Source organism: Bactrocera neohumeralis, chromosome 4, assembly GCF_024586455.1.
Source record: "Bactrocera neohumeralis isolate Rockhampton chromosome 4, APGP_CSIRO_Bneo_wtdbg2-racon-allhic-juicebox.fasta_v2, whole genome shotgun sequence".
NCBI lineage: Eukaryota > Metazoa > Arthropoda > Insecta > Diptera > Tephritidae > Bactrocera > Bactrocera neohumeralis.
The window spans coordinates 48,712,651-48,732,131 of record NC_065921.1 but is presented as its reverse complement, the minus strand read 5'-3'; the positions used below and the strand labels follow the sequence as shown (position 1 = coordinate 48,732,131).

Below are 19,481 nucleotides of genomic sequence, written 5' to 3'. Positions count from 1 at the left end.
TGTACCTAGGATGGCGCTACATGCCACACATAGGTAACCAAAAATAGTCCCCGGCAGCGTGCAATTAAGCTATTGGTTTTCAAGTGATAGAACATTTGTAAGAGGAACTACCCAAACTGTGCCCAATGAGGCAATGAAACTATGCCATAATATACATGCTTAACTTAGTGGATTTTCAAAACTTTATTCGTAAAACTCATATATAATCCTTTTTATTCCGCCTTGCAAAAAAACCTTTAAAATATGTAAGATGTAACAGTTAAAAATGAGTAAATGCACAAAAGTAATGTATGCTTTCCATATAATAATCAGGAAGGTATCGCACATGAAACCGTGTTCTTGTCAATTATTACGACATATTCATATAAAATCCACATTTCTCCTAATACCTAGTATGAGCAATGTGTTTAATGCAAAGAAAGCACGCTATTTCAAATTGAGCAAACTAATTAAAACAGCAAGGAAGAACCCTGAAAATCAATAGCTCTTCTCTGTAAAACTTTTTTATAAAAATATTATGTATGAATTAGAGGTTCATTAATATCAAGCGATTGCCCGATATACGCCCAACAAACTACATTATATAAAGTCAAGTACATATTTCCATCTAACTTTGTATATAATCTCTTTGGGTATTATAGCTTCGTTTTCATTCGAATCATACAGTTTTGTGGAAGTAAGACCTAAAATACTTCCTTAATGTCACAAAGAACATATATGTCAAGTTTAATTCATACGCCATATTAGCATTTTTAGTGAGGTTATTGCTTGCTTGGACAGATATACACTTTTGATTTAATAACTCTATATCTCTCTCGATTGGTTTTAAGTAGTAGAGTTCAGGCTTTTCCGTATATTAGACACACATTACAGAGGTGGCGATTTTTTATGTTTGCAAACACTATGTCCAATTTTGAGTATGAAATAAACCTTTGATATTTATTATCTACAAAATGTACTATAACCTTTACTATATACTATACTTTAAATATTGGGTAGTCGAAGAAGTATTTCCGTATTTTGTCAATAGATGTCGTTGCAATTTATATCTCCAGTGCTACACATTGTCACATTGTCTCATACCATATAGTGTTGGAAAGGTGAGATTTTAACCAAAAACCATTAAATTCGGAAAGTTGAAAAAGTTACAGCTGTTCAAAAATGAGTGAAAATAATGAAGAAATTCGCTATATTTTGAAATTTTTGTATAAAAAGGGAAGAATATTACTTAAGCCACCAATGAAATTTGTGAAGTTTACGGACACGATGTTTTTTTTTTTTTATAGTAGAAGCATTGAAGGCCGGAGTGTGGGACTTTAATCCGCTAAACCTAACCTACTCCCAACTCAAGAATCTCCCACGGAACAACCGATATGGTATTATTTCATGGGTGTGACAAGACATTTTACGTCTCCTCTATAGCACGGACGGACTGATGCCTATTCTGCTATAGCTGCCTTAGTATTATCGTGATGGAAATTGCCGCTTCGCGAACAGCTTCCCAATTCTCAGAGCACTGACACATAAGTGCAGTCAAACTTACGTCATTTTTAAATTTGTATAGATAGCCTCTGAAGCACCCATGCCCGCTTATTATTTGGGTCAGGTGAAAATCCAGGACCCCATGGTTTCTACTTATCCACGTATGGTTGTCAAGTATAAGTCTGTGGGTCCACCGTTATTTAGTTGAGGTTTGCCACTGTTGCTGCTATATAGTTACGCTCTTCTTTCTCTCTTCTCTCATTTGGATTTCTGTAATTGGCGCTGATAGCTCATATAATCTCGTGAGCTCGTCACCCTGGATGTCTATGGGCGGAATACTAGCTTGTACTTCAGCTGCTTCGCTGGAAATAGTTCGGAAAGCACTTGTTACTCTTATTCCTGTGAGTCTATGCATCGCATTTATTGGTTTAGTATACGATTTTATGTTTACTATTTTATGTATCAGTACTGGAGCTGCATATAGTATAACAGAGTTCATCGTTTTTGCGAGTAAAAGTCGGCGGCTAGAGCGCAAACAGCCTATATTTGCCATTATTCTTGATAAGGCATTATAAATCTTATTTACTTTATTTGCTATGTTTGTCAAGTGCTAATTGAATTTCTGTTTGGTGTCCAATATTACCCCTAAATACTTCAACTGTGGTTGTGAAGTAATAACGCACTCTCCTATAGTGAAAGTTATTTTTTCCTCAATTTTCCTGGTGCTTATGAGCAATACCTCTGTTTTGTGCTCAGCCAGTTCCAAACTCATGGAAGAAAACCATTGGCGCAGACCATTTATGCATTCATTGCATTTATTTTGGTAGCTACTGCTACCACTATAAGGTCGTCCGCGTATGCGATTAGCTTAACGTTTTTTGGTTGTGGAATTCTTAGCACTCCATCATACACGAGATTCCATAAGAGAGGACCTAACACTGAACCTTGTGGTACTCCATTTGAAATAGGGTAGCTTTTGATGCCTTCGGTGGTATCGTAGATCAGCCTTGTAGTATTTTCAAAATAACGATTTTTGTGAGGTACTGAGGGGCTTTGTGAGGGATAAGGCTTCGAATATGTTTGTCCATTTAGCAGAGTTGAATGCATTCTTCATATCCAGGGTGATCAGCGCACAATATTTTTTGTACCACCTTTCCATCTTTTGCCACTTACTGCACTTTTCGCAGTATCGAGAACTTCTTTCAGTGCATCCATAGTAGGCCTCTGTTTTCTGAAACCGTATTGTCTTTCTGATAGTTCGCCGGCTTCCTGGATTGCAAATTCCAAGCGGTTTCTTATTATACTTTCATACACTTTGCCCAATGTGTCGAGCATACAGCAGAGGTCGATACGAAGAAGGTTCATCTGGTGTTTTTTTTTTGGTTTTGGGATTAAAACTAGGCGCTGGAATTTCCAGGGATCGGGGAACATCCCTTCTTTTATGCATGCATTGTACATTTTTGCAAAAAGAGTGGGTTTTGAAATTATGGCTACCTTTAGAGCTCTGTTTGGTATTCCATCGATACCAGGCGCTTTGTTGATTTTGATTTTTTTAGCTATGGCCAATAGTTCTTCTTCTGTAACCAGTGAGGGTGATTTACCAGCTTCGTTTCGTCGCTCAGCGCTGGTAATCGGGGCGTGCGTCGGAAATAATGCCTCTACGACTTTCTTCATAAACGGAGCGCCTTTGGGTTGTTGCCGCTTATTTTGGAATTTGGACATACAGATTTTATAAGCAGTCCCCCAGGGTCTGACTTTAAAAGCTTCTTGTAGCTTTTAAAAGCTTCTTTGAGACGGTTTTCGTTTTCGCCAGTTTGATTGCGTTGTAGGCGACGTCGGGCTGAGTGAGCTTTCTCAGCGAGGCCATCTCTTTATTCCACCAGTATACAGGTCTTCGCTTATTGTGACATTTCGTCCATTGCAATGTAGTGTCGCATGCTGCCACCAGTACCTTTCGCTATGCGGTTACTAAGTGGGCGCCACCTTCGCCTGGTGATATTGCTGCACTCCAGACTGTCTCTAAAACGTTAGAATCAAAATCTGTTTGCTTCCAGCTTCTTTTATGTGTAGTGTTAATGCGTGAGGGTTCCGGGGCCCGAGAGAATGAAACTTCTGCAATGATTGCCATGTGGTCACTATTTGTATACTTGCCTGACACCTCCCACTTAATGTGTCTGCTAAGGGCGTCATTTGCAAACATCAGGTCTATTATAGAGCCTTTATTTCCTTTTTTATAAGTATTTTTGGTGCCACTACTAATAATTGTGAGGTTGGTTTCGCTCAGTAATTCTAGAATAATGTCTCTAGCGGAAAAATGGCTAAAAGTGGTCGATTAAAATGGTACATATTTGTTTATTTATTGTTATATATGTATATAAAAAATAATAAGTTGAAGTTTGATTAGAAATACGAAAACACTTTCGACTACCATATATTTTGTCGTGATATATTATTTCTTAACTACTAGCATTACAGTTAACTTAGAAATAACAAGCGGGCGGGACAAGGTCAACATACAACGTGCTTGCTGGAAGAGACTTTTGTTAAATCTATAAAGTAAGTGCATTACGCTCTTTTCTATTATTTTACATACCTTCTTCCAGAACTGCTAACAGGTCATCTAACTCTTCGCAATCTACAGTGAAAAGGTTCTCTACAAAGAATCCTCGTGATTTTTTTGACCAACGAACTGCCAGTGGCTTCCTCGCTGATCCTGGATTCAATAAATCAATCACCTAAAAATTTTAAAATCTTTATTCATCCCTGTTAGTCAAAATACATATATACATTTAAAATTAAGGTCATTTTAAAGATCCCGCTCATTAGAGCAGTTCTCTCAACTTACACTTACACAACTTAAAAGATAACTAAGTTCGGGTGCAACCAAACATTAGATATGTAACTTTTGCAATTTGTAAGGGAGAAAGGTATGTGAAAAGCAACTGGAAGCTTAAGAGCGCAAACAGCGAATTCCGCAAAACCGTGGCCCGAATCAGCTGATAAGACCTATCTTATGGGAGCGCAATGTAAATGATCAGCCAACACCGCTTCTACCGCCCACTTTATCGTAGGATACCGTCGCTGATCCAGCTATAAGCCATTGAAGAATTGCGACTCAATGAATGTATATATAGGGTATATTTATTGTAAAAATAAGAATATTCACTGCGTTATATGGGGAATGGCAATATAATTATTTCAACAAAGCGAAGAACGAACAAGTAAGGAAGGGCTAAGTTCGGGTGTCACCGAACATTTTATACTCTCGCATGATAAAGTGATAATCGAGATTTCATTATACGTCATTTACATATTTTTCAAATATTTATGTAAAGTTTTATTCCGCTATCATCATTGGTTCCTAATGTATATATTATACAGAGAAGGCATCAGATGGAATTCAAAATAGCGTTATATTGGAAGAAGGCGTGGTTGTGAACCGATTTCACCCATATTTCGTATATAAGTGGGCGACGCCACGCCCATTTTCAATTTAAAAAAAAGCTTAGGTGCAGCTTCCTTCTGCCATTTCTTCCGTAAAATTTAGTGTTTCTGACGTTTTTTGTTAGTTGGTTAACGCACTTTTAGTGATTTTCAACATAACCTTTGTATGGGAGGTGGGCGTGGTTATTATCCGATTTCTTCCATTTTTGAACTGTATATGGAAATGCCTGAAGGAAATGACTCTATAGGGTTTGGTTGACATAGCTATAGTAGTTTCCGAGATATGTACAAAAAACTTAGTAGGGGGCGGGGCCACGCCCACTTTTCCAAAAAAATTACATCCAAATATGCCCCTCCCTAATGCGATCCTTTGTGCCAAATTTCATTTTAATATCTTTATTTATGGCTTAGTTACGACACTTTATAGGTTTTCGGTTTTCGCCATTTTGTGGGCGTGGCAGTTGGCCGATTTTGCCCATCTTCGAACTTAACCTTCTTATGGAGCCAAGAAATACGTGTACCAAGTTTCATCATGATATCTCAATGTTTACTCAAGTTACAGCTTTCACGGACGGACGGACAGATGGACGGACGGACAGACAGACATCCGGATTTCAACTCCACTCGTCACCCTGATCACTTTGGTATATATAACCCTATATCTGACTCTTTTAGTTTTAGGACTTACAAACAACCGTTATGTGAAAAAAACTATAATACTCTCCTTAGCAACTTTGTTGCGAGAGTATAAAAAGATTATAGATTGCCAAAGGCTACCACTTACCACTACCACTACTTGTGTAGAAGGTAAATAATTATTTTTGCACACAAGCTTTCGTGCATACGTTTGTGCGCATTTAACCAATAAATGCATTGAAGGCAATACAATTTGTGCAGTCACTGACCCGCGCGTCATCCCTTATTTACATTGACAATTTGCGGGAAACAGTGGTGCTGCATTTACGGTAGCAAGGAGTGCAGTAAAACCATTGTCCATTTGACTCATTTTGTATGACATTTAAAATTCAGTGTTTACTTTGGCGGATACACGCCTTGTCACTTCGATATGCAATATAACTGTGATGGGTCAAAGAGCGCTACGAAGGAATATTCGGGAAATTAAAAAGTGAAAACGCAACCATGAAGATTTGAATATATACATACATATGTAAGTATAAATACGTAAACACATATACATATGTATGTATAGTAAAATGTTATGTGTTATTTTAAATTTTTAAAATCGAATTACTCAACTCAACATTTATTTGTATCAGTGCACTGCAGTGTATAAATGTTATTGTTGGTTTTTTGTAGCACCTAAAACTATAAGAGATAGTTTTAAGGGGTCAGTAGGGTAATCTGGCCTGTTTTTTGACATTTTTATTTTCAATAGAACAATAGAAATTTTTTCACATATCATGAGATATATCGTGGAGTGTATAAACGAATTTTTTCGGAATTTTTTGATGACATCTGTCGGAGAAATGGCTGGGTGAATGAGATGCGTTTTTTCACTGGCGGACACGATTTCTCATGTTTGGATCATCTGAAACACAAAAAACCCAATTAATTCTTAAAAAGTACGTGAATGGTTATCGTCCCTACTAGACTCATGAAAAAATGTTGATAAATAAAAAAGTAATTAACTTTTTTTTTTTTAATTTTTCCACATGTTTTTTACATAAATTTAGTCATAACATTGTCCATAAATTATAAAAAATTAGAGGGACGATAGCCAGGCGTTTTGTGAATATTAAAAAAAAAAAATAAGCAAATCGGTGGAGTAGTTTAAAAAAGAGTGTTTTGAGCAAAACGCGTTTAAAGTTTGAGGTGTGCACTCCGAGCGCTCCGAACGTCGAGCGTTATTATTATTTTTGGGCCTTTTTCGCAACCTTCCAATGGTAAAGTGGGTTTCTACATTAATTATAAGGGTATAAGTGAACAGAAAATGAAAAAAAAAAAAAAAATTGAAAAAATATTACCCTATTGACCCTTTAAGGATATATGCATAACCCTAATCATTAGGATGTCGTTCTGTCTGTTCTCCGAGCAAGTTACATATACCTCGCATAAATTTGAGATAGCGGACGTTCCCTTAAAAATGTATTCAATTAAACAGAACTATTCATGGCACCTCAAAGTTTGGCCACAAATTTTAAGTGACAATTACCGAATCACAACCACACCTAGTTCTTTTATAAAAGTTTTTTGAATCCTATCAGATTATTTTACTTTCAAATTATAAACTCATGGGTATAATAGGGAGACCCCACAATCTGCGCCAACTACCGTGGGATAAGCCTCCTTAACATCGCGTATAAGGTTCTATGGAGCGTATTGCGTGAAAGATTAAAGCCCACCGTTAACAAACTGATTGGACCTTATAAGTGTGGCTTTAGACCTGGAAAATCAACCACCGACTAGATATTCACCATGCGCCAAATTTTGGAAAAGACCCGTGAAAGGATAATCGACACAGACCACCTCTTCGTCAATTTCAAAGCTGCCTTCGACAGCACGAAAAGGAGCTGCATCTATGCCGCGATGTCTGAATTTGGTATCCCTGTCATCAAACAAACAGTCGTCGCACTCGAAACTAGGCTCCCACGTCACTGTTGACAGTCATAATTTCGAAATTGTAGGTAATTTCGTCTATCTTGGACACCAACAACATCGTCAGCCTCGAAATCCAACGCAGACAGGTGCTACTTCGGAGTAAGTAGGCAATTGAGAAGTAAAGTCCTCTCTCGACGTACAAAAACCAAACTCTATAAGTCACTCATAATTCCCGTCCTGCTGTATGGTGCAGAGGCTTGGACGATGACAACAACAGATGAGTTGACGTTGCGAGTTTTCGAGGGAAAGGTTCTGCGAAATATTTATGGTCCTTTGCGCGTTGGCCACGACGAATATGGCATTCGATGAACGATGAGCTGTATGAGATATACGACGACATTGACATAGTTCAGTGAATTAAAAGACAGCGGCTACGCTGGCTAGGTCATGTTGTCCGAATGGACGAAAACACTCCAGCTCTGAAAGTATTCGACGCTGTACCCGCCGGAGGAAGCAGAGGAAGAGGAAGACCTCCACTTCGTTGGAAGGACCAGGTGGAGAAGGACCTGGCTACGCTTGGAATATTCAATTGACGCCACGTAGCGAAAAGAAGAAACGACTGGCGCGCTGTTGATAACTTGGCTATAATCGCGTAAGCCAATTAAGAAGAAGAAGGGTATAATATTATATTGAAACAAGTAAGGAAGAGTAAGTTCGGGCGCAGCCGAACATTTTATACTCTTACAACTTACAAGAATCAAAGCCAGGGAAATACTTTATGGTGTAAAACGTCAACCTGAGGATCAAAATCCAAGCAATATTATATATACATATACTATTCGTAACTCCTATACTGTCAGATACATAAGGTTTGTTAGAAAAACGAAAACAATTATATCTAGTACATATGTATATGGAGGTTGGGGTAGTATCGACTAGATGTTATAATATATATTTTTTGCAATACCACATACTATTAACATGTCACTTACTAAAAAACTAATCATATAGAGTAGAGTCAGCCCGATATTCGAAAATCCTGATATTAGTTATACGTATATGGGAGGTAAGTAAGTCAAATTTTCACTCAGATTTATCTATTTTAGGTACAAAGATACACTGTTATGGGCAAACATTCTAGATCATTTTGATTGAGATAACTCACATATTGGCCGATATATGCGGTAGAAAGTCACCCGGAAGTTCGATTATTTTTATATTAGGTATAAGGGTGCTAAGTCCCGATTCAACCTATTTTTGACATACAGACATACAATTATTTTATTTATATATCTCAGACGTCGATCCAAAGTCAACTGTACATATTCAGTACCGAGGGAACAGTTTTTGGATTTGAACAATTTTTGGTCATAAGGTGACATCCACTAAAGGCATTATTCGTGCAAAGTAGAGTCCGGTTATATTAATTGCTACTTGATTTGTGTACTGGAAAGTGAAAGAATCAAGTGGAGTTTAAAATTGTGCTATATGGAAAGCAGGCGTGGTTGTTGTCCGATTTCACTCATTTTCACAACGTGATTTATCGCCCTTTTAGTAGTTTTGAACAGTACCGTTACATGGATAATGAGCGGGGTTTTCATCCCATGTCATCTGTTTTCTCACTATCGGTAGGCGAATTTAGTGACTTAATGGCTTGGCACGCCCACTTTCTCAATTTTTTTGCAAACAGGTACAGCTGGCTACTGCGATCTCCTGTGTTAAATTTTATATCTTAATTTAGTGCGATTACGCCCATTTACGAAGTCTAATTGTTTTTTGTACCAAGGAATGCGTATACCAAGTTTCGTCGAGATATCTCAATTTTTACTAAAGTTATATCAAAGACTTATCAAAACGCATTTGCCTGAGAGTCAGCAAACGCCTATACCTTGTTCATGTCGGTTAACTATAGCATATAGCTGCCATACGAACTGAATGATCGGAATCAAATGCTTGCATGGAAAACTTTCTCATTTAACGATAACGACCTGTGCCCAAAAAATAAGGTGACATTGTATTTATTTTGAAAATTCATTATTTATTTTTCCAAATCAATTTCATCCCCTTCAAAGTAATCCCCTCCCGATGCAATGCACTTATGCCAACGGATTTTTCAATCTTCGAAACACTGGTTGTAGTCACTTTCCGGGATGGCCTTCAGTTCCGTCTTCGATGCGGCTTGAATCTCCTCTATCGTATAAAAAAGGTGTCCCCGGAGTGGTCTTTTGAGCTTGGTGAACAGCCAGAAGTCGCACGGCGCCTGATCAGGTGGGTTTTTGGCGAAATGATCACGAATTACGAGGGCAGTATGGGATGGTGCATTATCGTGGTGTAAAAACCAAGAATTGTTTTTCCACAATTCCGGCCTTTTTAGGCGGATAGCGTTACGCAAACGGCGCATAACGTTCAAATAATATTCCTTGTTGACTGTTTGACCGGTTGGAAGGAATTCATAATGCACAACACCACGATAATCGAAGAAAACAGTCAACATGACCTTGATTTTTGAGCGACTTTGGCGCGATTTTTTGGTCTCTTCTCTCTTTTGGCACGATATTCGCTCGATTGATCGGTTGTTTCGGGGTCGTATAGCACAGCCAGTGCAAAACGTAGAATCGTGGCTCGTGCCAGCTGCCACGACCTATCTTATGGGCGCGCAATGTAACTGAACAGTGAAAAACGCTACTCCCTTCTCTCTTTGACGTGGGATGACGTGAGAATTCACGGCATTTGGATTTTTGCCGTGGAAACGTGTCAGCTGATTGCGCTCTCACAAGGCAGGGTTGCCAATATCGATACACTGTAGTAATTATCAACTTTTATAATTCAATCTGTTCAATATATTTCAATATGTTTGAAATTTTCATAAAATAACTCAAAATCAGAGTCGAATGCTATTATTTATAAATATGTAAACTATTTTTAATAGTTTGTTTTCAGTTTTGATATTTTATATTGTAAAAAATTGTAATTGAAAATAAAGATGTGCTCAAAACTATATATGCGTAATGGGCAATGGTAAACAAAGATGGCTGATTTCTGCGTTTTTACCACGTTTTTCACTGTGCACACATTTTGCCGATGAGGAAGGAAAATGAAGGAAGGCAGTAGCGTTTTTCACTGGTTCTGCTAGTAAGCCTAGATCCAAGTCTCATCGCCAGTTATAATGCGTTTCATGACACCCTGGTAGTCGGAAAGCATCGTTTCACACACTTCAACGCGACGCCTTTTTTCCAAAAAATTCAATGTTTTCGGTACCAGTCGAGATTTGACGCGCTTGAGGCCCAAAACATCCTTCAAAATGGTAATGGCTGAGTCTTTCGATATGCCAACTTCATCAGCAAGGTCTTTAATTGTTGATCGACGTTTTTTCAACACCAAATCTTTGATTTGTTGAAGGTGAGCTTCGTCGGTTGAGGTTGATGGTCGCCCTGGACGCTCTTCGTCTTCGCCACGTTCACGGCCGGCTTGGAACTCACTATACCACTTGTAAACATTTTTTTTAGACATAGCCTCATCATCAAAGTCTTTCTGCACCATCTTCAACGTATCCGCAGCAGAAAATTGATTCCGTAAACAAAATTTAATGCAAATTCTTTGCTCAACAAATTTCGGCATCGCAAAAAACGAAAAACTCACTTTTAGCAGCTCACAAAACGACACGTATCTCAAACACTAATGAATATTTTGACATGAAATTTGACATAAATGTGACTGACAGTACTACCAACCTAAAAAAAAAATAATTCTCCAAATCCTTCGACGAGCGCAGTTTAAATTCAAATGTCACCTTATTTTTTGGGCACAGTATTGACGTGATACCTTTACGAAGTTTGGCATAGATTACTGCTTAAGGTAATAACATAATCTCCGAAAAAATTGTTCAGATCGGATTACTATAGCATGTAGCTTCCATACAAACTGGACACATAGTCGTAAACAAATTTGGGTTTTTTCTAAAAGTTTACTCCTCGTATTCTATAATAGTACAAACTAAAGTCGCAATTCTTTGTAAAAAAAATAATGAGCAAACACGAAAACTGTGGTATAATGAGATGGACACAACCCAGACAATTTGGTTCAAATTGCATTTTTATTAACTTTGCTACATACAAACATGTTTATTGTTAATACGTATTAGGTGCTGTAGTCTTTATTTTATATGACTGCTTTACACCTGCGACCCATACTTTCCATGAACTTTTGGCACTTAGCTTTAGATAGTAGCTGACTACCAAGCTTTTTTAACGGCAGACCACAAATCGTGTTTATTGTTGAGGTTTGACTTCACTCTATAGGTTTTAATTAGATTCAAGTCAAGGCTTTGGACAGGCCAATCCAAAATATCGATTTTCTCAGCAGAAAATGGGTTTGGTATTGTTATTTTGCATAAATTTCCAGTTGATTGCAAGCGCTGAATCTTGTCCATTTTCCCCATTGATTCGTATGACCGGACATATATCATGCCAAAAAAATGCTCCCCAAGCCAGAATATTTACGCCACCCTGCTTTAGCGTCTTTTGAGTAAACTTAGGATTATATTCTTCACATTTAAATTAGAACAAAAAAGCACCCGGAAATTGTAATTTAAATTCGCCTGTTGTAAATGATAATTCGCAAAATTACTTTGCTAAGTTTGTAGGACTGCCCTTAATTAAAAGAGATAAAGAGATGCCCAACTCATCCCTCATTGGAAGTGAGAGAGCGATTGCTAAACGTCAAAACCTCCTGAACTCGATCAGCTGTCAAAGTTCAGGAGGTTTTGACGTTTAGCAATCGCTCTCTCACTTCCAATGAGGGATGAGTTGGGCATCTCTTTATCTCTTTTAATTAAGGGCAGTCCTACAAACTTAGCAAAGTAATTTTGCGAATTATCATTTACAACAGGCGAATTTAAATTGACAGCTAATCGAGTTCAGTAGGTTTTGACGTTTAGCAATTGCTCTCTCACTTCCAGTGAGAGAGGAGTTAAAGATCTCTTTATCTCTGCATTCGTGATGAATTCATCTTCCGTTGAAGTGAATTGAAAAAAGGGAGGTGAAATTGATATCAAACCACTGGAAGTATCAACCGAAATTTGCCCACTTCCAATTCTAAGCGAATATCCGTACAATGTAAAATGTCGTCGGCAATGTCATTTTTTCGTATCCCATAATTAACGCGAATTTGAAGGCTGATATGTCGAAATGATCTTCGCGAAAAGTATGCGAACTTCAGTGGCATGCGAAGTAACTATCGCATTGTCCTGCACAACCGTCTACAAACTTTCATGAATTGCAAAAGTAAATATCCTACAAAGCGCTTTTTTGCAGTTCACATATCGACCCATTTGATACTGCTGATCTCATATCGTTCAAGGAAAATAACCGCTATGTTGCTTTCTTTGGTGACGTACTTGCAAACGTATTTGATCGATTTCACCAATCTGCAATATTCAACATTGACATGAGTTTTGAATGTGAATTAGACAGAAGTGGCGAATATGGTACGATCCATGTGTTGTTCTGCCATTGTCGTCTGGTGAGCGACGCCGATACAGTGAATATCCATCATTTCCCATTTCCGTTTCCGAAAGAAAAGCACATGAGTAGTGTTTCGTGCATTTATTGTCAGACATACAAACCAAAGTGGGATTGTAAGGTTCGCAAGGTCTATGAACCATATTGGTTTCCACCACTTCGTATAATTCTGGATCTATCTCTGAATCAGGAATTTCCTCTGAAATGATTTCATCAATTTGATCTGGTGTAATCACCATCCGCATCCAAAGAAGAATGTGTGCGTGCGGCAACACGCAACAGAATACATTCAGCATCTAACAGCATCATATATACCATAGGTTGCTTCAAGATAAAGACCATCAAACATCGCAGCTACTGTTTAATAAGTCGTGCTGTGATATCGTTACGATCGCTAGCTGATTGACCGCGATCCATTATTCCGGACGTATGTCATTGCATTTTGGGAGTACTTCTTGCCTTTTCTTGGGCTGCCATACGTTGATGGCAAAAAGAACGCCGACCAATATTAGCGCGACCTCTTCGTGGCTTCGTAACAAATTTCAATATGCAATTGATCATATTGTGTGAAACACACATAAAGTTTTCACTGAATAATTTTAAATAATTTTTCCTTTGGATAGCCGGAATAAAAAAGCAAGCGACCGCAATTGAACGATTCAAATTATTTATAAATCAAAATATTGAAAAACAAACCAAACAAAAATTGAAAAAAACGTGTATGAAAAATGTTACTTTTTGGAATTGTCCAATTTTCCGACTTCTCCTCATGAAAAGTATAAGGTATTTGTTTCTAAACCTTTCCCGATCCACAACAAACAACCTTTAAAAATTTCATCAAGATTGGTTCAACCGTTCTCTTAGTGTTACTAACAAACATTCATTTTATATATGTATGTACATATGTATGTATGTATGTAACGTTTGTATGGGGGAAAATAAAAGGGCTGTTTTTAGGGGTTTTCCGGAAATTATTCGAATTTTTCGCGCCGTAAAAACCATCTTTGAACTTCAACGAACATTTAAGAAAAAGAATTAGCAAAATTGGTCCAGGCGTTATTGAGTTATGCGCGTACATACATTTTTGGTATTCATTTTTATTTATATAGATTCTATTTGTGACAGAAGTACATTAATACATAAATATACTCATGTAAACAATAAATGAAATAAAAAGAAAATTCAGTTCACTAAATGTCAAGTGCAATGGTAAGCAACAAAATTGTAATATGAAACTTGCTCATATAAATGTGAAAATCATTGCCTATTGAATAAATCTCATAAATTAGTATATATGTACATAAAACTAATACAAACATACATACTCCAAATACTAATGCAAATTAATTCCCGCGACGAGGGAATTTTGAGAAAAAATATATATTAATAAGAACACGTGTGGTTTTAGTGGATTGCAAGAAACAAATAAAACCTTTATTTTCGAAATACTCATATATTTATACATTTTGGTCTTATTTACTTAAAGTTAAAGCTAAAGCTGAAGTGTAAGCATCAGCTTGATTGAATCCAGAACAAAGAAAGAGTTAATTCAATATTAGCTGTTATAGCATATTCCAGCAGAACGTTCAGCGTTCTGTTTTCTTTACAATTGTTATTGTTATGCCTTCTTGTAAGGGCGAGCGAAATCGTTTTGATAAGAATGGATTATTGGATTCAGAACGGAAAAAGCATATCAAATTCTTAAATAATCAAAAACGTGAATTAAGATTTTTAATTTATGAGACAGTGTAATTGCAAAATGCAAAGATTCAATTTTATTTACAGTTATGGTAAGGTTGCTATGCGGAGGCTGTCGTTAACTTGCACACAAGCAGCAACTGATATCAGAATATCTACGAGGTTTGACAATTAAGTAATGAGACTGATTTTATTGCCGCGCTTGTGGTAAACCTGTGACCTTGAAATTCCCTTTCTCTTTTTCCGGCATCCCTCAACTCTCCATTAATATATGTACCATCGCTCTTGCTTGTTTAGTTCGCCTGCTGCGTCAAGTTGAGTAGACGTGTGTTTGTAGTGCTCGTCACGAAAATGGAAAAACGAAATCAAGAGCAACGCGTCGCGATAAAATTTTGCGCCAGATTGGGCGAAACATCTTCGGAAACGTATGCTAAAATTGTAAAAAGATTGTCGAAGGTGAAAACGATGATTATTGCATTTTTTGATAGCCGTGGAATCGTCCACAAAGAATTCGTTTCACCGGGGAAAACTGTGAATCAAGTCTACTATTGCCAAGTACTCGAAAGATTGCGAAAACGAGTCCTTCACCACGACAACGCGCCGTGCCACACCGCCCTCAGCGTGTCCCAGTATTTGGCCTCTAAAAGGATCGCCGTGTTGCAACAGCCGCCTTATTCGCCCGACATGTCACCCTGTGACTTTTTTTTGTTTTCTAAAGCAAAATCGGTGGTCAAAGAAACCCATTTTGAGTCTATTACGGACATCCAGGCGGCCGTGACGAGGGTACTCGCGGACATCCCAGTCGAAGCGTTCCAGAAATGTTACGAAGCATGGAAAACGCGCTGGAATCGCTGTATAGCTGCCCAAGGGGACTACTTTGAAGGGGATGGCAGAATTGTAGAATAATTTTCAAATATACGGTTTTTATGGAATCAGTCTCATTACTTAATTGTGATACCTCGTATGGTGTGTACTTATGTGTATAAATGCGTTAGATGCATTAAGTCACACAGTGATTCTAAACAGTTGTAAAATATCAATGCGTTGATATCTGAAGTATACAATAAAAATATAATACTTTTTCATATATGGACAAAACTATTTTATATATAGGCATTTTTTTAATGTGCCACATGTTCAAAATGTATTCTTCTTTTAAAATTAGTAAAAATTAAACAAATTAACTTACTAAAATATTATATAAAATTAAATATATGAAGAACTCCAAAAGTCTGGTGCGACAAATTTTAAAAGAAGAATACATGAACTAATAATACAAATCAATAAAACATCACGTAATGCCTAATTTATGATTTTATCCGGTTAAATACCGACAAGGTAGATTCCGTGCTTTAGTTTTGTCGCACACTGTATATGTATGTACATATTTTTCATGCATAAACAAAAAAAACTTATACATATGTACATATGTACATAGTTAAGAGATTAGAATTAAGAAATCTATCGAGGAAAGAAATTTTAATAAAGAAGATCAGAGTCAAACGTGAACTCTCACGGTACAGACGAAATGTGAAGATTGTTTTTTTGTTGTAACAATTATGTTATACCACTGTGATCAAATTGAAAGGTGAATTTTTAATTTATGCTTCGCGTGCTTTTCGAATCAGTAATTTTTTTTCTGTAAGTTTTCTTACAATTTCTCTAAAATAGACATAAATTTCTCGCCAAAATAGACATTAGTATTTGAGATACGCGTCGGTTTGTGACGCTCTAAAAGTGAATTCTTCGATTTTTACTATGTCCGAATTTATTGAACAAAGAAGTGCGATAATGCTCTATCTTATATTGCATTGGTTACTTTTCAACTAACATCGTGCCGCAACCACCGCATTCGCCTGATTTACCTTCGTGTAACTTCTGGCTATTCAGCAAATTCACATGACCACTACGAGGACACCGTTTTGACTCAATTGAGGATATATAAGCTGAATCGGAGGATTTTTCCAAGTGCTATGATGACTGGAAAATTCGTTGGCATAAGTGTACTGCAGCGGGAGGGGATTACTTTGAAGGAGATGAAATGGAAAAAATTCACCTTTCAATTTGATCACAGTAGTATCAGATGATGTAATTAATTTTTCTCATCGAAGATAGACTTATTTCTTACATGTAAAGTAAAGTATACTAGACAAAAGTATTCAGCAAAATGCTATGAGAATAGGAGTAATATTCAGTTGTTATTTTTAGTAATGCTAGTCTAGTTATGATAAGAGTTCGAGATATATCATATCAATAGCAATAAACCAAAAAGTAAATTATAATGATCCAAAGAGCGATGCTGGCGGTAGCGTAGCCGGGCTAAAAGCAATCCACAACGTATCAGCGTCTGTTATTATAGGTAGTACGGAAGAAGTATACTTCCCAGCATATTATATGATAATGATAGTACAATCAAAACAAAACAAACTTTAAATATCGGAACCAATACGATTTTAGAAATGAAGAAATTAGACATCGATTTACTTGGCATAAGTGAAACATGGTGGCCAGATTGTGGAGAAATTTTTTCTCAAAATACAAAGTTCTTTTTCTCTGGCAACCAAACTAAAAATCACTGCAATGGTGTAAGCATTATAGTTAAAGAAAACATTTCAAAATCTGTCATCGGATTTGTGCCGAAATCTGATAGATGAATGATGATACAGTTTGGCTAAATGAGTCTCAGACCCCCTCACACTATTACACTTCCACACCACACACATTACATTCACCACATCATCATTCTACACCACATCATCATTCTACACCACATCTTCATTTCACATTCCACATCACACGCACACAATACCAACATCACGAATTTTACACACATGAGGACACCGCACAAAAAAGAACAAAAGGGACTGACGGACAAGGCACCAGCCTTTTTTTGTTTTCAACCGCGAACTCGACCAGTCAGCGTACGTTCTTCCGTGCACTCTCTTTTACATTCGTTGCGCACCATACTGTGAGGTAAGTGCCGCGAAATTCTTAAAAAAAAACTCTAAAATTATCAATGGTCCTTCGAAGCCGTACCGGACGGCACCAGTGGTCAAAGGAATAATTTTATAAGTGAAAACATTGTGAAAAAAAAAAAAATTTTTTTTTGTAATATAAATTAACAAATACATACATATATTAAATATAAAATTAAACGCGCGGTGAAGAAAAAAAAAAAATAAAAAAAAAAATAGAAAAAAACCCACAGTGTGAGTGAGAGAAAACAAAAATTATATTATAATTAAACAAATATATAATAAATAAAATTATACCGAAAAAAAAGTGAAGTGACAAAAAAAAAAAATCAGAAAAAAAAATTTAATTGCACATACACATATTAATGCAATACATAAAAGTGCACAAAAAAAAAAAAGTTGTGAGACGTCAGGTGACAAAAATGTGGACAATACCACCACATACATATGTATGTACATATGTATATAATACATCAAACAGTGAAGTGAATATATAAGGGCAAAAAGTGCAGTGAGTGCAGTGACAACAAAACCAAACGAAAAAAAAAGTGGTGAGCTTAAACTAAACCAAAATAGTAAAGAGTGGAGTTGCGGTACTGAAAAATACATATTTACATACATATATGTATGTATGTTCAGCAACCAACAAACGGGCGCGATAACAAAAAACAAAATTAATAATACATAACTAAACCGGTCGCGATAAACGGAAAACGGGCGCGAAATTAAGCCAACTAAGTAAAACAACAAAAATATCAACACGCCTGGGCTGGAACGCACTCACAACACCAACAAAGGAGACTGGCACAGAGGAACAGGAAAAAACAAAAAACAGGGGAGCAGCTGACCGCTAAGGAAAGGAGGCCACTGACCGCAAAGTAGTCATAAAGGAAACATACCAACACTTGTCCCCCCCAAAGTCAAAACCAAAAATACCCTTGATGCGAGTCAATGTAAGTGTATCGTATCCATTTTTTATATCATATATGTATGTATGTTTGAACTGGTAAACCCCGTTTAAACAGTTCCAAAAAACGAGTACCAGAACGTTAACAAAACACAAAAACAAAAAAATATCGGTGTTCTCATTTCTCTTATTACTTAAACCGTAAGCGAAGGCAGATTTGTAAAAAACAAAAAGTACACCCTAAAGCGAGAAACAGAAAAATAATAAAAGATAATGAACAAAATAAAAAACAAAACAAAAAATAGTATATTATATTCCAATAACATTTACTTATATACACGTAGATATTTATTACATACATATATATTTACAAAATATTTTTTGCACCATATATGTATGTTTGTACTCATATACCCCGTTTAAACAGGTTCAAAAAACGGGTATCATAACGTTAGCGAAACTCAAAAACTATCGGTATTCTCATTTCTCCTACATCTCAACGGAGAAAACGGAATAAGCAAAAAAAAACGATATTTAGAACAAAATACAAACATACATACATATATTATATTCCAAATGCATTTACTTATATGCTTAAGAGTCCGCCTAAAACTAAAATTGTATTTTTTTCGCTCTCACGAAAGTGATTGCGTAACTGGCGCCCGAGCTTTACGTTTTGTATAATATACCGCGTAAAGCGTGAAATCAAAAAAAAAAATTTGTACCGCGTGTAAAAGCGTGAAATCAAAAAAAAAATTTTTTAACGCGTAAAGCATGAACGTGAAACCCAAAAATAAAAGGCAGTGCAAACTGTGAAACAATGAAAAAGAAAAATTTAATTTGGCTTAGATTTTGGAAAATGTAAGTAAAACCACCTCAGAAAAAAAAAACTGAAAA

At 36.6% G+C, this 19,481-nt stretch overlaps 1 protein-coding gene across 2 annotated transcripts in view; it reads right to left on the bottom strand.

Moving 5' to 3' along the window:
* LOC126754517 (kinesin-like protein KIF12) overlaps positions 1-19,481 on the bottom strand; it is a 69,124-nt gene that overhangs the window by 15,037 nt on the left and 34,606 nt on the right. For both annotated transcript variants that reach the window (XM_050466569.1, XM_050466568.1), the window contains exon 5: positions 4,076-4,217. In XM_050466569.1, the coding sequence (XP_050322526.1) occupies positions 4,076-4,217 (142 nt within the window). The remainder of the gene's footprint in view (positions 1-4,075; positions 4,218-19,481) is intronic.